The following is a 20,164-nucleotide window of genomic DNA, read 5'->3' as shown; positions in this document are numbered from 1 at the left end:
GCTTTTTCATTTCTTTGAAGTCAGAAGGAAATTAATAATTGCCCTGGAGGAAAATGTATCTTCCTAACTAATTAGCTGTTCAACAAACACAGTTCAATGTTGAAATAATAAGATGCTGATAAACTGAAATGGCAGTCATTCAATCATTGTAAGTTATATCTAGTTGCCTGCCCCCAGCTCATCACTACTGTCTGTTTCTAAGTTTATTCCTTATATCCTGTCCCCCCAGAGTTTAATATGATTTTATTTTCAACATTATTTTCCAACACTTTAGTCTTTCTTGGACAGTGTATATAATCAGCTGCTGTAGCCCAATCTGGAGTTGCAAATCCAGTTGAAGATCTTGGGCCATATATTGATGTGTGTATTGAATGGGTACGGCAATGTAAGGCAAGTTGTCTACAGAAAACTGAATTAACCAAGGCCCACGAGCTAAATGAGAGACTTGATTGTGTTTTGGTGTGTAATTCTTTACCTTTTTATTTAGGCATACTGAAAAAGGAGCACAAAGTATATAAGTTACCACATAGTGATTCCTTGTTCAGAAGAAGGAGCAATAAGCAGTTTTAGAAGTTATTCTTAAACACATATTCTCCATTCCAGCCTTGTCTTGTTGCAGGTATTTTGGCTACCAGTATTATGGGTGACAAAATGCTTCCTTCTCAATGGTGTGATGTGATTTTTTCCTGAGCTGCAAATGCTTTTCTTAAGACAGCTCTCAAATCAATTAGAAGCCTTTATAGTATGGGCATGTGCAGCTCACTGGACGGTATTTTTTTGCTGAGAATTGGTTAATAATCTTGTCCACAAGATGACTTTTAGCTTCTGCCTAGGGATTTAGAGCTGGGTATTGTGATACAGCTCTCTGAGCTTTCAAGACAGCATGATGTGGTGTTCTAATATAGGCTCTTTTGATTAGCATGCACTCAGAGCTGGAAATGTGGAGAATTTATGAAATAAATTATCAAAATGTTTTAGGTATCTGAATCACCATTACTTGGTTGTGATATCTAATAGATACTACAGATACTACCCTGTGGTTTTGGCATGGTGGTGATGCGTTTGTTTTTTTTTAGTTTTCAGGATTTTTGCATCTTAATTTTCTTTGGTCGTTGTATAATTATGGACAGAAGTTTCCTGAAATGGGAGTTTTGTAAGTAGGGTCTTGAATGCCATATAAGTTTACAAAATTACAGTCTAGGAGTACCTAATATTATTATGTCCTTAAAGATTCCTGTGTCATTAAACAAAATAACTCTAAGGAATCATGGAACACCCTTCCTTCAAGTTCCTTGTAAAGAAGCCCGAAGCACCAGTTTGATATTCAAGTCACATATTTAAATTTCATCTTGCAAACATTTGAGGTATTACATGCATTCCATCTGATTCTCTGTGAAGATTTGGAGATCTAGAATAAGATTTTTTTAACTTTTTAAAGCTATTTTATTTTCTGCGTAATAACCTGAAAATATACTTCTCTCATTATACAACTCCATGCCCAAATAGGTTATATGTTTCATTTCAAAATATATATAATAAAAGAAGAAATTATCATACAGAAGTAATCTCAGGTTTTAAGCTGTCTAACTGTGTAATGGTATTGAGCATTTATTAATGAATTTGCAATCCTGTGCAATGTATAAGTAAGTTGTTGTTTCAGGTTATGAAATACATTGATTGAAATAATCTTGTGTAGGAAATAATCCAGATAAAATATATTTGCAGTTAGGCAAGGTGAGAAAAAGCAGTTGTTGCTGTATTTGCCCTGGATTCCATGTCAGCAATTAAAATATAAAGAGGCAGCTCTTTAGTAACTATTCATTTGTTTCCACTCTAACAGCTATAATAGAGTATGGTATTTCTAAATGTAAGTGTTTTGTGTAAAGGAAAAGATTCAACCATTAAGGAAAGAGTATAAGCAACTTCTGAGGAATAATGACTTATAGCTTGTTAATTGTAGCTATACAATTAGAAAAAGGCTTTTTAAACAAGATTCTTTGATATGGATTAGAATTCAAAGACTTGGAAGATGAAATCAAAATAGCCCTCCAGGTATCAAGTATCTCTTCTGCTGTCAAAAGAATGAAGTCCACAGATTTTCTAAGATTGTTAGCTGATGCCAAAATGATCCCACATATGCTTTCTAGAGTGTAAATTATGTTATACGACAGCCAGAACATCCATCAAGTCCTCTTGTACAAAAGTGTAACAAAGTATCACGCATGTGTTGTTGTTAAGTGTAATTCTGCAAGGTAGCATTCCTTGTGCACACCCTGTCCGTGCCCTTTGCCATCCCAGCTGTTTGGTGCTGCAGCCTAACATTCTCTTTTTCCAACAGACGCTTCCCACTTTAGGAGGTTTGCTCCCTGAGGTGCGTAGCAGGAGGCGTCCACGAGCGCTCGAGTACTAACACTTCATGATATTGTACATTCTTTCTGCTATGAAGTGCATTTTGGGGCTGAAAATAAAAATCTAGAGAGGATATTCTGGGTTATTATTTGGAAATTCCTGGCTTCTTTGTCAATTGTTCTCCGATTTGGAATATGAAATAGATGCATTTAAATAGTTCTTAGCTGGCAATGGTCTCACTGGAGCTGGCCTGGATGGTAGATGCTCCAGCTAATGAATATTGACTTCAAGGGGGAAAGTATGGCATGAAAAGTGCAAAATGGTTGGAAAGAATTGTTGTGGTAAGTTCTGTTTTGGAAGGAATGTGCTCTGGCACATGCCTTCCAAAAACTTTCATTCATTAAGCCATCAAAATGTACAATTGCTGTATTCAGTATCTCTGTCAACCTCATGCATGTTCACTAAACAAAATGGTTCACCAATACATTGATCATTTTGTATGCTTTATTTAGCAAGATATTAAAAATAGCACAGCTGTTATAGACATATTTCTTAAATTGAAAGACAAATTTTTGCCTTTTATAAAACCATTATTTCAATGCATGTGAAATTTTTCTTAACATTAGAAATTTTAGGCTGTTATCTGTTCTTATCTTCTTCTGTTTTTATCTGCTTTAGATTGTTTGCTTCTAGACACTCTCTGATATCTTAGTAATGTTTTAGTTCCCAAAACAAAGATACTTTAGGTCAGGCACAACTGGTATTTCATATATGAAAGAAGGGGTCTGCACAAGAATATTTAAAAAAAAAGAAGTGGTAAATTTTTTTTGTGTTCCATTAACAGATTTATTCATTAGAATTATTATACAATTCATTACATTATGTCATACAAACTAAGTCAAATCCTCACTAGTAGCACACATATCTAAAAATTATAGGATCTATAACTCTAGGAAATCTAGAATATCTTGTCAGCTTCTTTAGAAAGGTTTTACAGAGCACTGTTGGTAGACATGGTGACATGTATTGTGGTATCATATAAGATAGGTGATATGAAATACTTTATTTGTACTTTCTTCAAAAATCATCAGTGAAGAAAGCAGAGTTTTAATGTTAATGAGGCCAGGTATCCATCTTTGATCATATTAACACTCTAGGCACTTCTGTATCACGGATATTCTTTTTTCCTTTATGTTACCTGAGGTACATGACCTTATCTTGTATTGTCTTTGTGAATCAAGCAATGGTTTTACTTATGGGGTTGGAAATGTAAACTGGAGAAGGAATGGTAATGCAGCAGTCATAGGACTGATGCCAGCCGAGGTTATTTACTGCCATTTGTATCACCCCAATATCCAAAAGTTTGTTCTGGGTAATCCTTATTGCATTTTACTTGAGTCATTAGTAACAGTGGGTTTGGGCATGGGTCTCAGCAATGAATAAATGCTTTTCCTCTAAATAGTAGCATGATATATTCAAGAAGATTTTTAGTGCCACACTTTATAAGTAGGTCTCTTCTGAACATTTTTTCTTTTAACCTCTCTAAATGTGCAAACTCAGTGTGCTGAGTCTGTTACTTTTACTTAATTTTTTCTTTGAATTGTCACAAATGTGTCCTTTAGCTCAAGATTTTCCTGGACCTTTTCAAATTTTCTCTCTGTCTCTGATTTTTGTTAGAAATTACAATTTTTACTAGCTTTTTCTCTCCTTTGCTGACATATGATTTGGTTTTTGAAGATGTTGCAGTATTCATGAGTCAGATTTGGCCACTATGTAAAATCCTATTTAAGAGGGTATGCTTTCTTTTTATAAGAAGTAGTGACTTTTAAGGATAATTATTCACAAAGTTGTTTAAAACCTCAGAGCAACTTAAGAAATTTGTAATGAAGTGTGAAGCTTCCTTGATTGGAAATATCTTACTTGCTGTCCTTGGGACTAACCCATCCATTGTACAAAATGTTTTGTGTTAGTTATTTTCTTTGAATGTCTCATCCTGGTTCTGCTTTCTGAAAAAATAATCAAATAAGTGCAGAGCTGGTGATTTCTTAGGCAGTGATACACAGAGTGTTTTTTTTTTCTAGGGTTAAGGAGGAGGTGAATAGCTCTAATTGCTTCTCTTGGTTTCTCTTAAAGCAGTGATACTGCAGTCTGGTGTCTTGGATCTCGTCTTGCATGAGCCAAATTACTCAAAGCATCCAAGAGCTCTGTTAACTAACCTCTTAGAATCTCACTGCATACAGACTAGAATGTAGATTCTCCTGTTTTTGTTTTTCTTGTTTTTGTGTGTTTTGTTTTTTGTTTTTTGTTTTTTTTTTTTTTCCCCGTGGCATAGGTTTTTCCATTCTTTTATACAGAATGTGTGTATAAGACTGTCACAGTTCCCCCAAGCACTTGGCTTCCCCAGAGTAGCTTAGGATGACCTGGACCACTCTTTGCATCAGATCTGGACTGAGGCTCTGTCAGTCTCACTTAAAAAACTGAAGATTATATAAAAAGAGGGTCCTCATTTGTGTTAGAAGGCACTGTATTAGCTGGGAGTTAGTCCCTTCCTGACAGAATCTCTGTCAGTGCTTCTTGGCAGTAAAAACTGCTCCTGAAAGAGTTTCATGGATTAATTGCTGCTACAATCCCTAAGGCTTTATGGGAGGTAGCACAGAGATGGGTTTGGCCTGGTATGAAATGTAAATGGTAGCATTTAATGAACTTGGTACTGGATGGAGTTGCAGGGGGTGCAGCAATGTCCTTCATGCACCTTTTCTAGTGCAGCAGCTTTGTGCCAGCCCATTCCCATGGCTAGTTTAAAGCCTCCTGTACTTGTGAAGTGCGGAAAGCGGCTGGGGTGCAGTTGGGATTGGAGACTCTGATTCTGTTTGATAAATATCTGCTGTCTTAATTTATGGTGCATTTTTTGGACAACCCAAAAGGAAATGCTGGGTGCAGTTCATAAATAGAATAAATGAGATACAAAAAATGAGAATATTTTTTCCATGCAGAGTTATCTGAAATGGCCTGATAACAGTTGAAAATACAATTGCAACAATATAATACTGAGTTTTTCTCTTTCAAATAACCATCTCACTGTGCTGTGTATCAGCATCAAAAGTTGCCAACAGCTTAGAATCTGATGTAGAGTCTGGTTTCCTCCTGATACAAAATATGTTTTGTAAAAAGCTACTCAGCTAATTGATTATGGTTTATTTAGAATGGGTATATTTTGCCAAAGTGGTAAAGCACTCTGAAGCATCCAACCTTTGCTAGCAGTCAGCATAAAATTTTGAAAAATTACTGATCTCTTATCAATATGCTTATTAAACAATCAAGTATATTGTATGATTGGCTTTCAAGTTTCAGAATGGCACCCTGGTAATGTCAGATTATCTTTTCACATCATTGCATTAATTTGTGTTGTGACTGCACACTTTTCATCCATCTATTGCCTAGTCATTATGGAATGTCCAGGCACATAGATAGATGTTATGTGAAGTGGCCAGACATTGTGTATTAACTTGATTGAGATCTCATTTTCATTAAAGCAGAGTCTGACATTACTTGCTAGTCAAAAAAACAACTTCGTGGAGGTACAGTCTGAGTTACTGTTGTATAGCATTATATAATGTGTTAAAATGTTCCTTTTTCTCTTTTCAAGGAAAGACAATCAACAGTGAAAAAAGAAAAGAGCTGCACCCAGCAAATGAACAAACTGGGAGAACGGAACAAAATGCAAAGAGCAAATTCTGTCACCGTAGACGGACAAGGCCTTCAGGTGTGATTATTGTTATTTTAATATTAAGCAGATAATTTTAGGTATGAAGAGTGAAATATGTTTAAAGCGAAATATGCATTCACTCTTCTAATGTTTCTCTTTTATATGACTAAAAGTCAATAGGTAAATTCTTCCATTGGTTCAGGAATCTGGTGATACACATCTGCTTTTCATGTGATTGTTAGGATTTCCTAATACAATAAGGGGGAGGGAAGACTAAAACACTTCTGTCATGGGGTAAATAGTTTATTTTGGTATCTTTTTACATATCATGCAATGTTGTGTAAATTTACATTATTAATCTAAGTCTGTCCTGATAATTGTTAACTGTTCTAATTTGGACCTGTTAATTAATGGATGGAGTAAACTTCAAGGGTGTTATTTATCCGGGTTTTTCTAAGTAGGGTATTTGGCATATCAACATTAACAGTGGTGAGAATCAATTTTCATTACTAGCAATATCTGCTAAAAATGGAAGTTTTTCTGGTTGAAAGAAAAACTCATGTGTGTGATGAGCTAGTGTTATTTAAGGGTGGTAACTTATAGGCATGCCTGAACTGCTGACTTGTTTCCCTTGAGATATGAGTAGTTTTGAGTGAAATCAATGTCCATATGCTGCTTTATGTCCTCAGGAGTTAAATTATCATCATGATAACAATGTGATAATCATTTAATATGCATAGTTATCTGTTCTCTCTATCTTTTGATATGTTGCAGTTGGGCTTCAGTAAAAAGATTCCATTACCATTTATCAATTACTTTATGCCTCATAATTATTTCATCTTGTTGTGTCAGGATAGGGAGGTTTATTGTATTGTTTTGTGTTTTAGGTTAGTCAAACATTCTTGTTATGACAACCCAAAGAAGGGAAAAAAATCCAAACAAAACTTGAAAAACCTAAAACCTATCCAGTTACTTGGATGCTCCATTGATGGTATAGTTGATATTAGAGCAGTCATTTTCCTTTGCTTTCAAGAATTTCTTCCTGTACTTATCATTTTCAACAGGCTTCATTGCTGTCCAGATCATCTGTGACAAAACATGAAGCAAAAAATGCTGGAGTCTTAATTGAAAGAAAGCTCAAGTTCTGTCTAATCAGTCACAGTGTGATGAATAAGTTTGTGCTAGAGAAAACACACAGTATTTTCTCACTTTGCAATTCCAGTGAGACAGAGTATTCTAGAGGAGCATCTTTGGCATCTCCTTTTGGTTGCAGCACCGTGTATCATTATGAATTTTGTGTTTACTCTGAGCATTAGATTACTTATGCTCATAGTTTATTTTCTGCTATTTTTTGTCTCTATTTCCCACTCATGTGATACTGTGCCAAGGATATAGTACTTGGTCTACTCAAGACAGCAGCTTTTAGCACCACTGGCTCTTCAACACAAAACTTTGAATTATTATATGTTCTGCATTCAGGTCAAAAGATTTCCCCTTTTTTAGTGTGTTCCAAAACTTGTGTTCTCTCTTCTCTTTCCAAGATGAGTCAAAAGCCTTCATTTCATCCTTGCTTTTCTTTATGACTGCTAGAGATTGAGAAAAAGAGAGTGGGGACAAAGATGATAGCATTATTATTGAATAGATTTGAGGTGTTTTTTGAACAACTGTAATGACACATTTGTAATGTCTCCATGACATGGTACCATGGTGATAACGTTAGAAATAATTCTGCAGTTGTGGCCCTAATTTGCTGATTATACTGTGGTCTTTGTTTTTCACAGATGGATTTAATTTGTTTTGAGTGGCTGGAGTCCATCTTAGCATAAAATATTTAATTTTTGATTGGCATTAAAAATGATAACCTCTTGTGAATGTAATTACTGTGAAGCCTGAGTGGACCTTTAGGGCTATCCTACTGAAAGGATGGGATCAATGAGAATGTTAGGGCTTTTTTTCCTCACAGATTGTATAATTTTCCAGCTCTTCTCATAAATATGTAAGATGCTATAAATATAACTGGCAATTAATGTTAGTATTTTGCCCAAAGATGGTCTGGAGAAAACATTCTGTATCTGATCAAAGTGTACTACGCTAATTCTCCCATATCTTGCAAGCTACTCTGTTTCTAATACTCTGATTCTGCTGGCATGGTCTCATTTTAACAAAATCTTCAGTGAGCAAGGGTTTTATTTCAGAGAACTTAATCAGTATTAATTATTAATTGCATTTGTTTATGATTAAAGATACAAGGTAAAAAAGCAAAGATCTTGATACTACTGCTGTTAGACCTCTGTTTTCAATATAGGAGAAACTATATATAAGTTCTCCACCACTTTTTTCTTTTTGTTTTTTCTTTTTACTTTAAGTTACTTGTACTATACCATCATGAAGATTGCCTTTAAGTCCTGCTAGATTAGGGCTTAAAAATGTTCACTAATTTAGTCTAAATCTTTAGTTGCATTTCATTATATAAAAATACCGTATGTTATCTGGAAGAGTAATTTGGAAAAGCTGTAAAAATTTAATTAAAATTTATTTTGGAACCAAGTGGGATACAGACTAGTTATTAGATTTTTTTTTTTGATGAGCCAAACACTTCTACTTGAAATAATCTCATTGAGTCTTGAAAGAAAAGGTTTAAAATAGAAAGTTCCATCACTTAGCTTTTGTTGAGAAAAAGATCAAGCCCAAACCTTCCTTCCATCAGACAGAGGGAGCGGATAACTTAGTGGCAGTGGAGGTCTGCACAACTTAAAGACAATTAATCATAGTTAAGCACATTCATCTTGCTTCTTTCTAGCTAACCAGCATAATGATCAGGATTATTATTTCTAATTAGAGGAAGTAATAGATCATGTATAACCTTAGGATGAGTCTCATTAATTAACCTGCGTCCTAAGGGATTTCAGTAGGTATTCCATCTCTGTCACAATGGGCACCATTGGTTTACACTTAGTTCACCGGAATAAACACCATGGGAATTGGCTAAATAACTCAAATTGATTAAAACAGTAGGTAAAAATTAAATATATGACAAACTTCACTGTATTCTGCAATTTGATGTATGTTTCAACACACAGCACTTTACTGTGCCAGGTGATACTGAGTTGGTTTCATGATAAGCTTAATACCACTGAATTTGTGGACTTTTCCATTATTTTTGTATGTATTGGAACAGATTTGATTCTGTTTTTTTTTTTTTGAAATCATGTTAAGAGTTGACACACTACTGCCTAACATTTCCTCCTGAAACAAAAGTGCTTTTAGATGCCTTGTAGGATTATATGCCTATATCTCTAGTATGTCTGGAAAACTCCTTAGCTATGATGTTTCTCGGGTTCTGCCTTAAATTACACTTTATGAAACTTTCAAATTTTTTTATTTCAGGAATTATGAATAAGGACTTCAAGCAAGGCCTTTCAAAGTATCATTTTGAAATGCAGATGGTCCAAGCTCCATCTCTGAAGTTGTTAGTGTATGACTTTGGAGATGTTGACTTTGAACTTTAAATATACTTTCAAACATTTTGGAATTTATATAAGTCTAAAATGATGCTTCTAAATATTAACAATGCAGCTTCATGGTTTAAGACCTCTATTAGAGATCATCTGATGTAATTTTTTTATGTTCAAGTCTTTGGAGTAAAGGCAATGAACACCCACATCTCAGAGTATCTGGAAATACAGACTAACCCTATTACTTAGAAGGATGGTGTTAGTCTGTAAAGCTAAATATTAATATAAATGTGTAAAACTTTCCATACACAAAAGAATGTAAAACAAAATAATGCTAGAAGTCATTGTTTCCTTGCTTCTCATCAGCATTCTTTTAGTCAGACATGCCTTTCTTCCTTACAGTTTCTCCTCTACTTTAAGTTTTTCTGCTTTCTCAGCTGTTTAAAGGCATTCCTTAATGTTATGGTTGCCACGTTTTAAAAAGTGTGTGATTTCATAATATATCAAGTATTGTAGATATTCATTGCCATAATTAAAAAAAAAAATCTGTTAAGTTTAATTTTCCACTATAGCTATAGTTGACCTTCATAGTATATAATATAGTGTCATTTCTCACTCCAAAATACAGGTTAAGCTTTTTTCTTTTCCTTTCTTTAAAGGAAATTACTGTCAGAGTAATTAATGCATTATTTGCACTTAAAGTTTTCTTCTCTACTGATGGATGTATGTATATCTATGTACACTAACAAGTGTATATCTATATATAGAGAAATAGGTTATGTGTGTATATACCTCAATATCTCAGTGGCATTATTGGTTAAAATGGCAACACAGCTGTTAAACAGACAGAATTAAAAAAGAAGTCACTTGCAATTTCTGGCAAATTAATGAAGTGAGGATTATTGCAAATTATGGTATTGCTTCCAGCTGGATTACGTAGCATAACATAGAGTTTGCATTAAGCTTTTTGTTTTCTGTCTACTATAGGAAAAAATGAATGCAACACACAGCATTAATGAGTGGCTGTGTTATTCCCTTCTTTTAGATCACTCCAGTTCCAGGCACTCATCCACTTTTAGTTTTTGTCAATCCTAAAAGTGGTGGGAAACAAGGAGAAAGGTAAGGGTTTTTTTCTTTTTCTTTTTTTTTTCTTCTTTCTTTCTTGATTCTGGTCTTTCTTGATTCTGGTGAAATGTTTTAAAATTAATTTTAGAAGTTTGTCTATGTGGAAAAAATCCAACATTTTATGTTGTTATTCCTCACAGTTGAACATCCTATATCTCTGTACCTATAAATTCTCCAGTTAAAAACAAGAGTTAGTTCTATAGGATAGTATTGTTTCCAATCAAAAAAAGTAGCTATATTCAGTGCATGGGTTTGTGTGATTTGCGTGAAGATGTGAGTTGCCATATCTTGTATTAAAACTTTAAAGTGCTAACAGTTTTCTTTTAATCTGTGTAATGATTACACAGGCAGGTCAGTAGTTTAAATTAGAAGCAGTATTCCATTTTTTAATGTATGATTTGCTTTTTATAGACTTAGTAGTAGAGGCTCTCAAGCTTCTTCATAAGATTTCCTTCAAAGAAACCTTTTGATTTCTGTAAAGAGGAAGAATTCTAAAAATCCAGTTGAATTATTAGAGTCCAATCACAGAAATTAAAGACATATTAATTTTACATATGTCAGTAATTACATTGATTTAAATTAAAATGTCTGAGTTTATTAGTTTAAGTTTTAATGTATCAGAGGCCTGATAAAGTAGTAAGGAGCATTCTCCTCTTACTCAGGCGGGAATGCTGAATTAGTTGCCTCCTAAACAGACTTTTCAGAGCATGTTTCAGGATTCCATGTGCTAACAGTGTGGTCATTTTTGACCGTCCCACAAATCCCTAAATTTTTATAGCCTAGTTCACCATGGCAGGGCTGTAACTTCATGTCTTGAAGAAGATTATGTTCTTTTGGCCAGGATCCAGCTGAAGGTGATACCTTTGGATACTGGTGATATGGGTAGTGAGAAGCAAAAAAAAAGGAGGGATGTAGTGTGATTCTGAAGCCTGGAACCAAGCAAGTAAACTCCATGGGTCAGCTTTCCCTGCCTTCTCCACCCTGTCTCCCTTAGATCACATCTTCCTGTGCCCCTAAAAGTAAGCTGTCAGAGGGGACAAAATCCTGCAGAGCAGTTGTTGGGGTAATTCTTAAAGCTAAGGAGCATTAACCAAAACAGTATTTGGAGGCCTCTGAGAGAACTGGCTATCACTTGAGAGCTGATGATGTAATACTGGATTGGTATACCTGGATATCAGCTAGATGTGTCAAAGGCAGTTAATGATGTTAAAGATTAGTTCTAAGCAGTTTCAAAAACATGCCTTCGCAATTTGGACAAACCAGTGTGGGCCATCCTGAGTTTTTGTGTGAGGCAGCCATGGTCTGCTGTGCAGTCAGGGGTCTGGTGGAAGGTAATCTGCACTAGCACTCAGCTTGACTTTTTATAACACCAATATGAAGTGAGTAGATCAGTGATCCAGTCTGCAGTTATGTAGGTGAGAGGCAGGTTGGAGAGCTACACTTACACAGTTAGTTATAGCCTAGAAACAATTTAATGAAATGCTGTTTCACAGCTTTCAGTTCCCAGCTCATAATTGGTCTCAAGTGTTACTATTTGAATGGGCTTAATGCAGCAGGGATGTCATTTAATGTTAGATATTCTCCAGGGTAAATGCAAGTTTAAAATCTGATACCCATCTCAAGCTCCTATTCCCCTTCATGTATTACAGTCTAACACTTCTCAATTTATGTCAATGAAACTGTTACTGGGGCCAAACAGATCACAGGAATTATTTGAATTTTAAAAATGGATGCCCTATACACACTTCATTCACTAGCACCATTATCCACAAGTGTCATTACACAATAAAGTGTATAGCATGAGGGCAAGCGCCAGCAGCTGAGTATAGTGAATTGTAAGAACCTCTTAGATTGGCTTTGATACCATATGTACACAAAATGTTAAATTACATACTAATGTGTCAAGGTTGCACTCAATATATCTCTTTCAAGAGAAGCACATCAAAAGGTCAACTGCCTAGTTATATAAACATGTCTCAGGTCATGCACCATTAGGAGATAATATCTCACAATTAGATCTAAAGCCAGATTAAAAAAGGTTGAAGAAAGTCCACATATGGACTATTTGTTGAGAAGAGCTTTTCAGTCCATTTTTGAGGTGTCAATGTTTCATATCAATGCCAGAAGCAGAAGTATAAAATAAGGATGCTAGGAGTGCCTTTTAGTTTGAATATTCAATCTAAGTGATGAAAACATTCTCAGGAGAAGTGTTTTTGAATTTTTTTGTTTTCCTGGGTTTTATCTGTCTGCTTTACAGTCAGTAACCAGAAAGAAATATTCCCTACCCTCCAATTTTGTGGCAGTAAAATTATATTTTGTGGAAAGTAAAATCACAGGACATTTGAAGACATAAATTGCTTTGCAAAATACAAGGTTGTGGTGATTGACAGATTTCATCACAGTTGGAAGAGACCCACAAGAATCATCGAGTCCAACTTTAAAGTAAATGGCATTCAAGTCAGAATTTTTGATTATTGCAACTTTTTAATCTGGTCAGGTGCTGAAAGGGTGGAACTAAAGGATACCTGAAACAAAAGGAAGGTTTTCCCCAGCAGTGAAAAAAAAAAAAAAAGGCAAAGCAAACCCACAACCTTCATTTTTATAGAACAGAGTTTCATTATCTTGATTCATTCAGATTAAGAAAATCTTGTACTGAAAATTATGTCTCAGTCTTTACTTAGGATTCTCTGTATTTGAGAGGTCACAGTGAATGAAGACAAGATTTCTAATTGACTTTCATTGAACATGGAAAGATTATTGCAGATTGTCAAGTCTCCTGCATTCCCACAATTCCCCATACAAGATTTTATGCCTTACCATGTGGTAACCCAGCTCATTTTGTTGTGTTATTCTTGGAGAGAGTTTATGCATACAGCTGAAAAACAGTTGAATAAATGCACACCCCCAGTAGTACATGGTCATTTCCTCTTCTATTTTGTAATTTTTCTCAAATTTCTCAAATGCAAAACTGAGGATCACTTAAAGGTGAAAGATATTTGGTTGTTTAGTTTTAGTTTTTAAATGTTCAAACAGAGGGGTGGTGGGAAACGAACAGATATGTAGAAAAAGTGCATTCAGAACACAAAAAAAATTCAGAACACAAAAAACTCTGCAAATATATCTTATCAATACATTTTGAAACTTTCATTATGTTAGAAATTCAGTTTTTCAGAATGTGTAGTGATAAATATATTTTTTCTGAATTGGTTTCTGTTTTAAGGACCAGTGCTATGATTTTCAGATATAATTGCAAAATAAAGAATTATGACAGTAGCCCCATTATATTTTCTTCTCAATTAGGAGGTTAATAATGGCCCATCATGTGACACTCCAGTGTATTTGCTGTTATTTGGACTTGAATTATTTTTTAATAGACAATACATATGTTTATAATAGAATAAAAATAGAAGTCAATTTTTATTAAGGAGAAGGTAGAAAAATAGAATTAAAGTTGATTAATTTAAGGCTTTCCTAAACTAGAAATGGATTTTAACTTAGCATGAGACTGAATAGGAGTTTATCAAACCCAGGCAAGTGAATTTCTCAGGCTATATCACACCATAACACATTTTCAGTGGTTGTGCAGGAAATGGGCAGGTACAGTTAATTTCATCCAAAAAAAAAGGCAGAACATCCATTTCATTCTAGGGCTATCGGTTTGGAATGTCTGCATTTATGATCTGACTAATCAAGGCAACAATTTTCAGTAGTCTGTGAATAAAATGTATGTATGTAGTACACCATTCACAAAATAGTTTCTTTCAACAGAAAGAATATACGAGCATGTAGTGCTTCTGAAGGCTGTTGTTAAGGGTAATGTTTCTCACATAAGAGTCCTTCTAAATCATGCTGTTGTTTTGCCATACTCATTACTTTGATTTCCACTTCCCCATTTTCCAGTTTATTTGCCTGACCAGAGGGTGAGTTTACACAATTGTTTCCTTGACAAATGTGCTGTTGGATGCACTGGAGATCAGCTTCCGTACACTCACGTTTCCTGCTGACTCCACGGTCAGTGTCTGTGCAATACAGGTTGATGATATTTTTAACCTTTGCTGTTTTCAAATGACTTGGGTTCATAGTAGTTCTTCCCTCCTCCCCTACGACTAATCTGCTTTTCTGAGCTTTCATTTAGCATTGAGACAAAATTTTAAAGCAATTTTAAATTTTCTTTTTCAAATACAGTATGTCTGGAAGAGAGGATAACTAGCATTTTTTTTTTTTTATTTTGGAGAGGAGTCCTTGGCTTTTTCCTTGTCTGACATCAGGGTTAAATGAAGCCCATATTAACCACATCTTTAATAGCCCCTGGAGAACTGAAGATGCATCCCCAGTTGTGGCAGAAGGCATTGCCATGGCCAGCTTTTTTTCCACAGTGTAGTCAACTTTATTGCCAGTTTTGAATTGCCAGATAGTTTTGGCCATTTATTTTCTCTCTTCTCCAGAAGACAGCTTAATTTAACTCAGCTGAAGGTGCACTCAGACGTATTTTCTTCAGCAGCTGAGCTGATTAAAGATGATGCCAGCTCCTTTGGCCACTCCTGAGATAATTTTCTCCCTCAGTTATTATAGCAAGCATTTTGAGGTTCATATGAGACCATGGGCATGATTTAAATATAAAGAAAAATTACAATGAAGAAACTTCTCTGTGGCTTTCTGTTTTAAATTGAACCTTTTTAGTTTGCAGGTCACAGAATAACCCCAAAAGTAGTTACTGAAGCACAGCTGTTTGTTGACAAGTGGTAATTTCATAAACTGGCTTCGTTCATGAAATTGCATTTCATCACAAAAATGTCTTTTGGGGCATTTCCCACCACACCACCTCATGGCCTTGTCAGCACAAATCTCCAGTCACAAGGGAACCACATCCAGTTCCTTCCCCACATGTGGAAGCAAGGCATTCAGAGCCAAGTCAGCGTCACTGTTTGGTACTGTAGGTGTAAAACTGGAAGGTTGAGTTACTGTCCCTTTTCTTTGGCTTCCCTCTGTCACCCTGTTAGGTCTGTGTACAGCTCAGTGTGAGGGAAACATTTATAAACAGTTTCTAATTTTTTTTTTTTTTGAGAATGTGTGAATAGAAATGAGCCATCAATTTATGAATTTTAGACTAGAATACATAAATGTGTTTAATAACTTAAAGCTTGATGTGTCATTTGCAGTGAGTCATGGAGTGATTAGCAGGTATTGATGTTCAACTGGTAGCCATGAATGGTATGCACTGAGTCAAGTACAATTCAGCATAATCTCTTCATTATTGCAGTTGGACTTCTGGGTGCTAAGCAGAAAAACCAGACCTCCTTTTTATTAAGAAGGCTTTTATACCTGAGAACAGCACTGTGAGTGTAGGTAATGGCTAGTCTGTTTTGTAGCACCAAAATTTAGAAAAATAACTCTTAGACCTTTGGGACTTCATAAAAATACTGTTCATTAAGTTCTTATGGTCAGCTACAAAAATGAAATTAGCATCACCTTTGACCAGATCAAATTCTACACATCTCTGAGAAGCAAATCACACATACTAAATAGAAAGCTCCTTTTTACATTTGTGAAATGGGAATATGTATATTGTGTTGTAAATCCATTGTCAAATGTCTAATTTGATCATCATCAGAGCCATCAACAATGATGTGTGCATACTTGTGGAATGAAACTAGTCATTTCATACTGACTTTTTCTGTCAGGAATAGCAGCAGGAATATATTGTGTCAGTGTGCTTGAATAAAATGCTTGATGAAACTGACATCACTAAATAATTTAGAAGTTAAGAAAATACTCCAATTGGGCAGTTTTACAGATAATTATGAATTTGTTTGTATTCAGTATTTTTTACAAACTTACTTTCCAGCTACCCTCATAAATTATGCATTTCTATTAAGAAAAAAAATAAGAAAGAAATCCCTGAATGTGCACATAGATTGTGTCTAGATAGTTTTATTGTGCTGTATTTGAAAACGTGGACATTTTAACCTAGAATTCAGGTCTTATTATGTTCCTATTTCATGTAAGAGATTATAAAGAAAAGAAGCAATATTTCAATGAAAAAATAATGCTTTCTTGAAAACATTAAAATATTAATTAGCTTAAGGACAGAAACATTAAAATTAAAACCAAGAAACAGGGGTTTATAATTTAAACTATTGCCATACATCCTCAGGTGTATATTTATTTATTGTGAGCTCCAACTCTTTTTTGTGCTTTCTTGGTTCTGTGTGAGAAAAGAATCACTACTGCATTCCAGTCAATTTAGGAAATTACATTTCTAATGTTTGTAATGAAGATCTCTGCCATACTTTTAGGGCAAGTAAACTCAAATTTCTAAATTTACACTTTAGAAGAAATAATTGCTCAGGGTAGGACAGCAAATGGGGTCCCATGAGGGACAGGGCAATGCTTGTCACGCTGTATCAATAAATTGCTTCCTATTATTCAGGTAATTTAAAAATAAGTGTAATTTAGTAAAACAATGCTTCAAATCTTTTTCATTTTCTTCTCATTCAAATGTAATCCTGAGGAAATGTAGTCGAACACAGGTTTTCTTTATCAGAATGTTTTCCAGTCTATGTGGACATTTTTGGTGGGTGGCAAAGCCAATTAGCTTTTGCAATTAAATAAATGTGTAGCTCTGTGCTTGCAATAAATTTCAGGAAGAAATCTCTCCTTTGCCATGGAGTTACTTTAATACAAATCAATGTGCTTTCCAAAATGCTTTTTTGATTCACCTTTTGTTGTGTAATTATAGCTTTTTATCGTATTTTGTTTCTGTCTACACGCAGCATTTGGAATGTAAATAGCTTGTAGTACTTCTGTCTCAACTTTATACCCCACAATACACTCTATGTAAGAATTATAATTGCTGTGTTCAAGTATTTGATTTTTTTGTATAAATGAGATCCTGCAGTTCAAATAATTGTAGTATGCTCTAATTTATTTAATTCTTTTATATGAAAGATTTTTTGAAAATTCCAAACATGTAAGTAAATATTTTCTCCTTGTCTCTTTTACATCCTCAGAATTTATAGAAAATTTCAGTACCTTTTAAATCCTCGTCAAGTTTATAGTCTTTCTGGAAATGGACCTATGCCAGGGTAAGTCTACAGTTAATATTATTACCAGGAACTCATTTAATAAAATACTGTATAATCAAATGAACAGACTGAAGTACATATAGCATGTTCGGAATGTATCAACACTGCAGTTCTCTGAATGGCTGCAGAAATATATAAGTATTATTTGTTTACCTCTGCAAGTAAAGCTATGTCTCAGATGTGTTGCTGAAAACCATGTACTATTCTATAAGACCTGTGGGATAAACTTAATTCTGATTCCATCTTTAACTGCCATTTCAGCAGCTTGAGTTCTGGGGGTTACTTGTGTTGCAGATGTCAGCAGCCTCAAAGACTGACCAGCAAGACATCCATTTCCTTTACTTACATAAACACACACGTGCACATGCATGGGTGTCTGGAATGTATTGGTGACTGCCTGCTTCTTACCAGTTACATGATCTTGGAAATATAGTGGCTGGAAAATGACTGGCCAGGCTGGATTGTGCTGGCAGTGACTTGTAATGTGGACCAAAGTGCTCTCTGAACCAGCTGGCACTGCAGTCCCTTGCTTAGTGTGCTTCCTCCGTGATTCTCCTTAATTTGCATTCCTATGAGCATGGGAGAATTACAGTGTATCAAACACCAACCTTTGCCACCTGGTATTGTCTCCTTTTTAAGTAGTGGGTGCTTTGGTAGAAGAAAATTAGATAGAGCAGCACTAAATATCTACTCTGTGTGTTACTTTGTATATAATGGGTGCTATTTACTTTTGTCACTGATACATGAAATTTTACATCTGTGAAAAAAAGAGTTGCAGAAGGAGGCATATATTCACTGACATTAAGTTTACACTGTTGTTTGAATACTTTTTTTTAAAAATCCTTGCATTTTTTATTTGTTTAGACCTTTACATGTATGTAACATTGATGAAAGTGGAAAGCATATTGGGCTCAATGCTTTCAGAAGTTAAGATATCGTGCACTGCAGTATAGCTAATGTTAACCTGCTGAATGGTGCAAAACCAGCCCAAAAAATGGAGATAATGACATGCATGATTTCTTTCATGCATGTGTCTTGTATCTGAATGCTAGTGCTGTTTTTAGTACTCGAATGAAATTTGTTTTTATACTATTCTTAGCATGTATGAAAAATATAAGTACTCTTAGTTCAAAGAATAAGTAGTCTACAAGAATTAACAGACAAAAGTGGTAACTAATATTGTTTTACATACTGTGTAATAGAAAGGCCGTGCTAGAAATTGGGAGGATGAATTAAAAAAAAAAAACAAAACAACAAGAAACGAAATATTTTTGTTCATAGTCATCTTTCTTCGAAATTAAAAAATAATTCTGGCTGCATTTCTGTGCATAACTTACTTAGTTTTCATGGATCTTGCTGTGAAGGAAAATGCATTTTAAGGCAGAGGCACAAGAGGGCAGTGTTAAGTTCAAGCTGAAACCGAGCACTGAAGCAATTTAAACATTTGTCTTTTGAACCAGGACAGTGTTTTTCAGAAAATGTTTTCAATTCCACTTTCTATTAGAAATCGAAGTAGTTTTAGCTCAGAATCACTTTGAAGAAAATTCTAATTAATTTTCAAACAGGCACTGCTTGTTTTGGTATATTTTAAATTCGTTTCACTGAAATGAATAATCCTAAATTTCCAGTTTGTCTCCTGCCATCACTTTTTGCCCCTGGCAATACTTTGTAGGCTGCATATAATTTGGCCCTCAAGTGCGAAGTTGAATAAACTCTGGTGTTTCACTTAGCAGTACTTGTTTTCTGTGAGGGCTGAGTTGCCTAATAAAACCTGCCCATTCATCCATCTGTCCACTCATTCATCCATCTCTATAATGCCAGTTATACTGGATTGTCAATCCAAATTCTGTTTATTTAATTTTCTCATAATACATGTGAAATTTAGGTCAAAATGGAACAGATTTGGGTACTGTACAGTGCAGAGAAAAGCAGAAATGTATTTCTTCATCCCTGGAAGTTATTTAGTAGAAAGGAATAAGCATAATATATATTTATTTTAAAGCATTTATGATTACTGTGGTACACTTTAGTTGAGCCTATTTTGAGATGTGGTTTTTTTTCCCCTTTTATTACTATTTTCAGCTATGTTGACTTACCCTAGAGAATATCTGCAGTATTAGTTAAGAATTTGCTTTTTTTTTTTTTTTTTGTTAGAGCCAACCTGTTTGCTTTAACCCATAAATTAATCTTTTTAATTTCTGATGGTATCTTTCTCATGGGTTGCCATCATCAAGCAAGAAGATAACATTCACAAGTTTTGTAACTTGTGTTCCAAACATCTGTGGCTGACATGAATTTTTATTTCCAGTTAATTTTTAGAGGGAGTACATAAATTTCTAAAAAATCTATGTATTCCCTTTTCAATGGGCAGAGAGAGGGAAAAAAGAACTAGGAGACTAAGAAAATTGCAAATCTTAAGGGTGCTGAAATTGGTTTGGGTTTTT

General features: G+C 34.7%; 1 protein-coding gene across 7 annotated transcripts in view; it reads left to right on the top strand.

The window, feature by feature from the left end:
- DGKB (diacylglycerol kinase beta) overlaps positions 1–20,164 on the top strand; it is a 377,865-nt gene that overhangs the window by 157,871 nt on the left and 199,830 nt on the right. For 5 of the 7 annotated variants that reach the window (XM_063152328.1, XM_063152337.1, XM_063152358.1 and 2 more), the window contains 4 exons: positions 2,339–2,371; positions 5,996–6,112; positions 10,556–10,629; positions 17,646–17,720. In XM_063152328.1, the coding sequence (XP_063008398.1) occupies positions 2,339–2,371; positions 5,996–6,112; positions 10,556–10,629; positions 17,646–17,720 (299 nt within the window). The remainder of the gene's footprint in view (positions 1–2,338; positions 2,372–5,995; positions 6,113–10,555; positions 10,630–17,645; positions 17,721–20,164) is intronic. The other 2 variants (XM_063152375.1, XM_063152367.1) reach the window with 1 other exon arrangement.

Source organism: Melospiza melodia, chromosome 1 (genome assembly GCF_035770615.1).
Source record: "Melospiza melodia melodia isolate bMelMel2 chromosome 1, bMelMel2.pri, whole genome shotgun sequence".
Classification (NCBI taxonomy): domain Eukaryota; kingdom Metazoa; phylum Chordata; class Aves; order Passeriformes; family Passerellidae; genus Melospiza; species Melospiza melodia.
The sequence above is the reverse complement of the archived record's forward strand: the minus strand, read 5'-3'. Positions and strand labels throughout refer to the sequence as shown.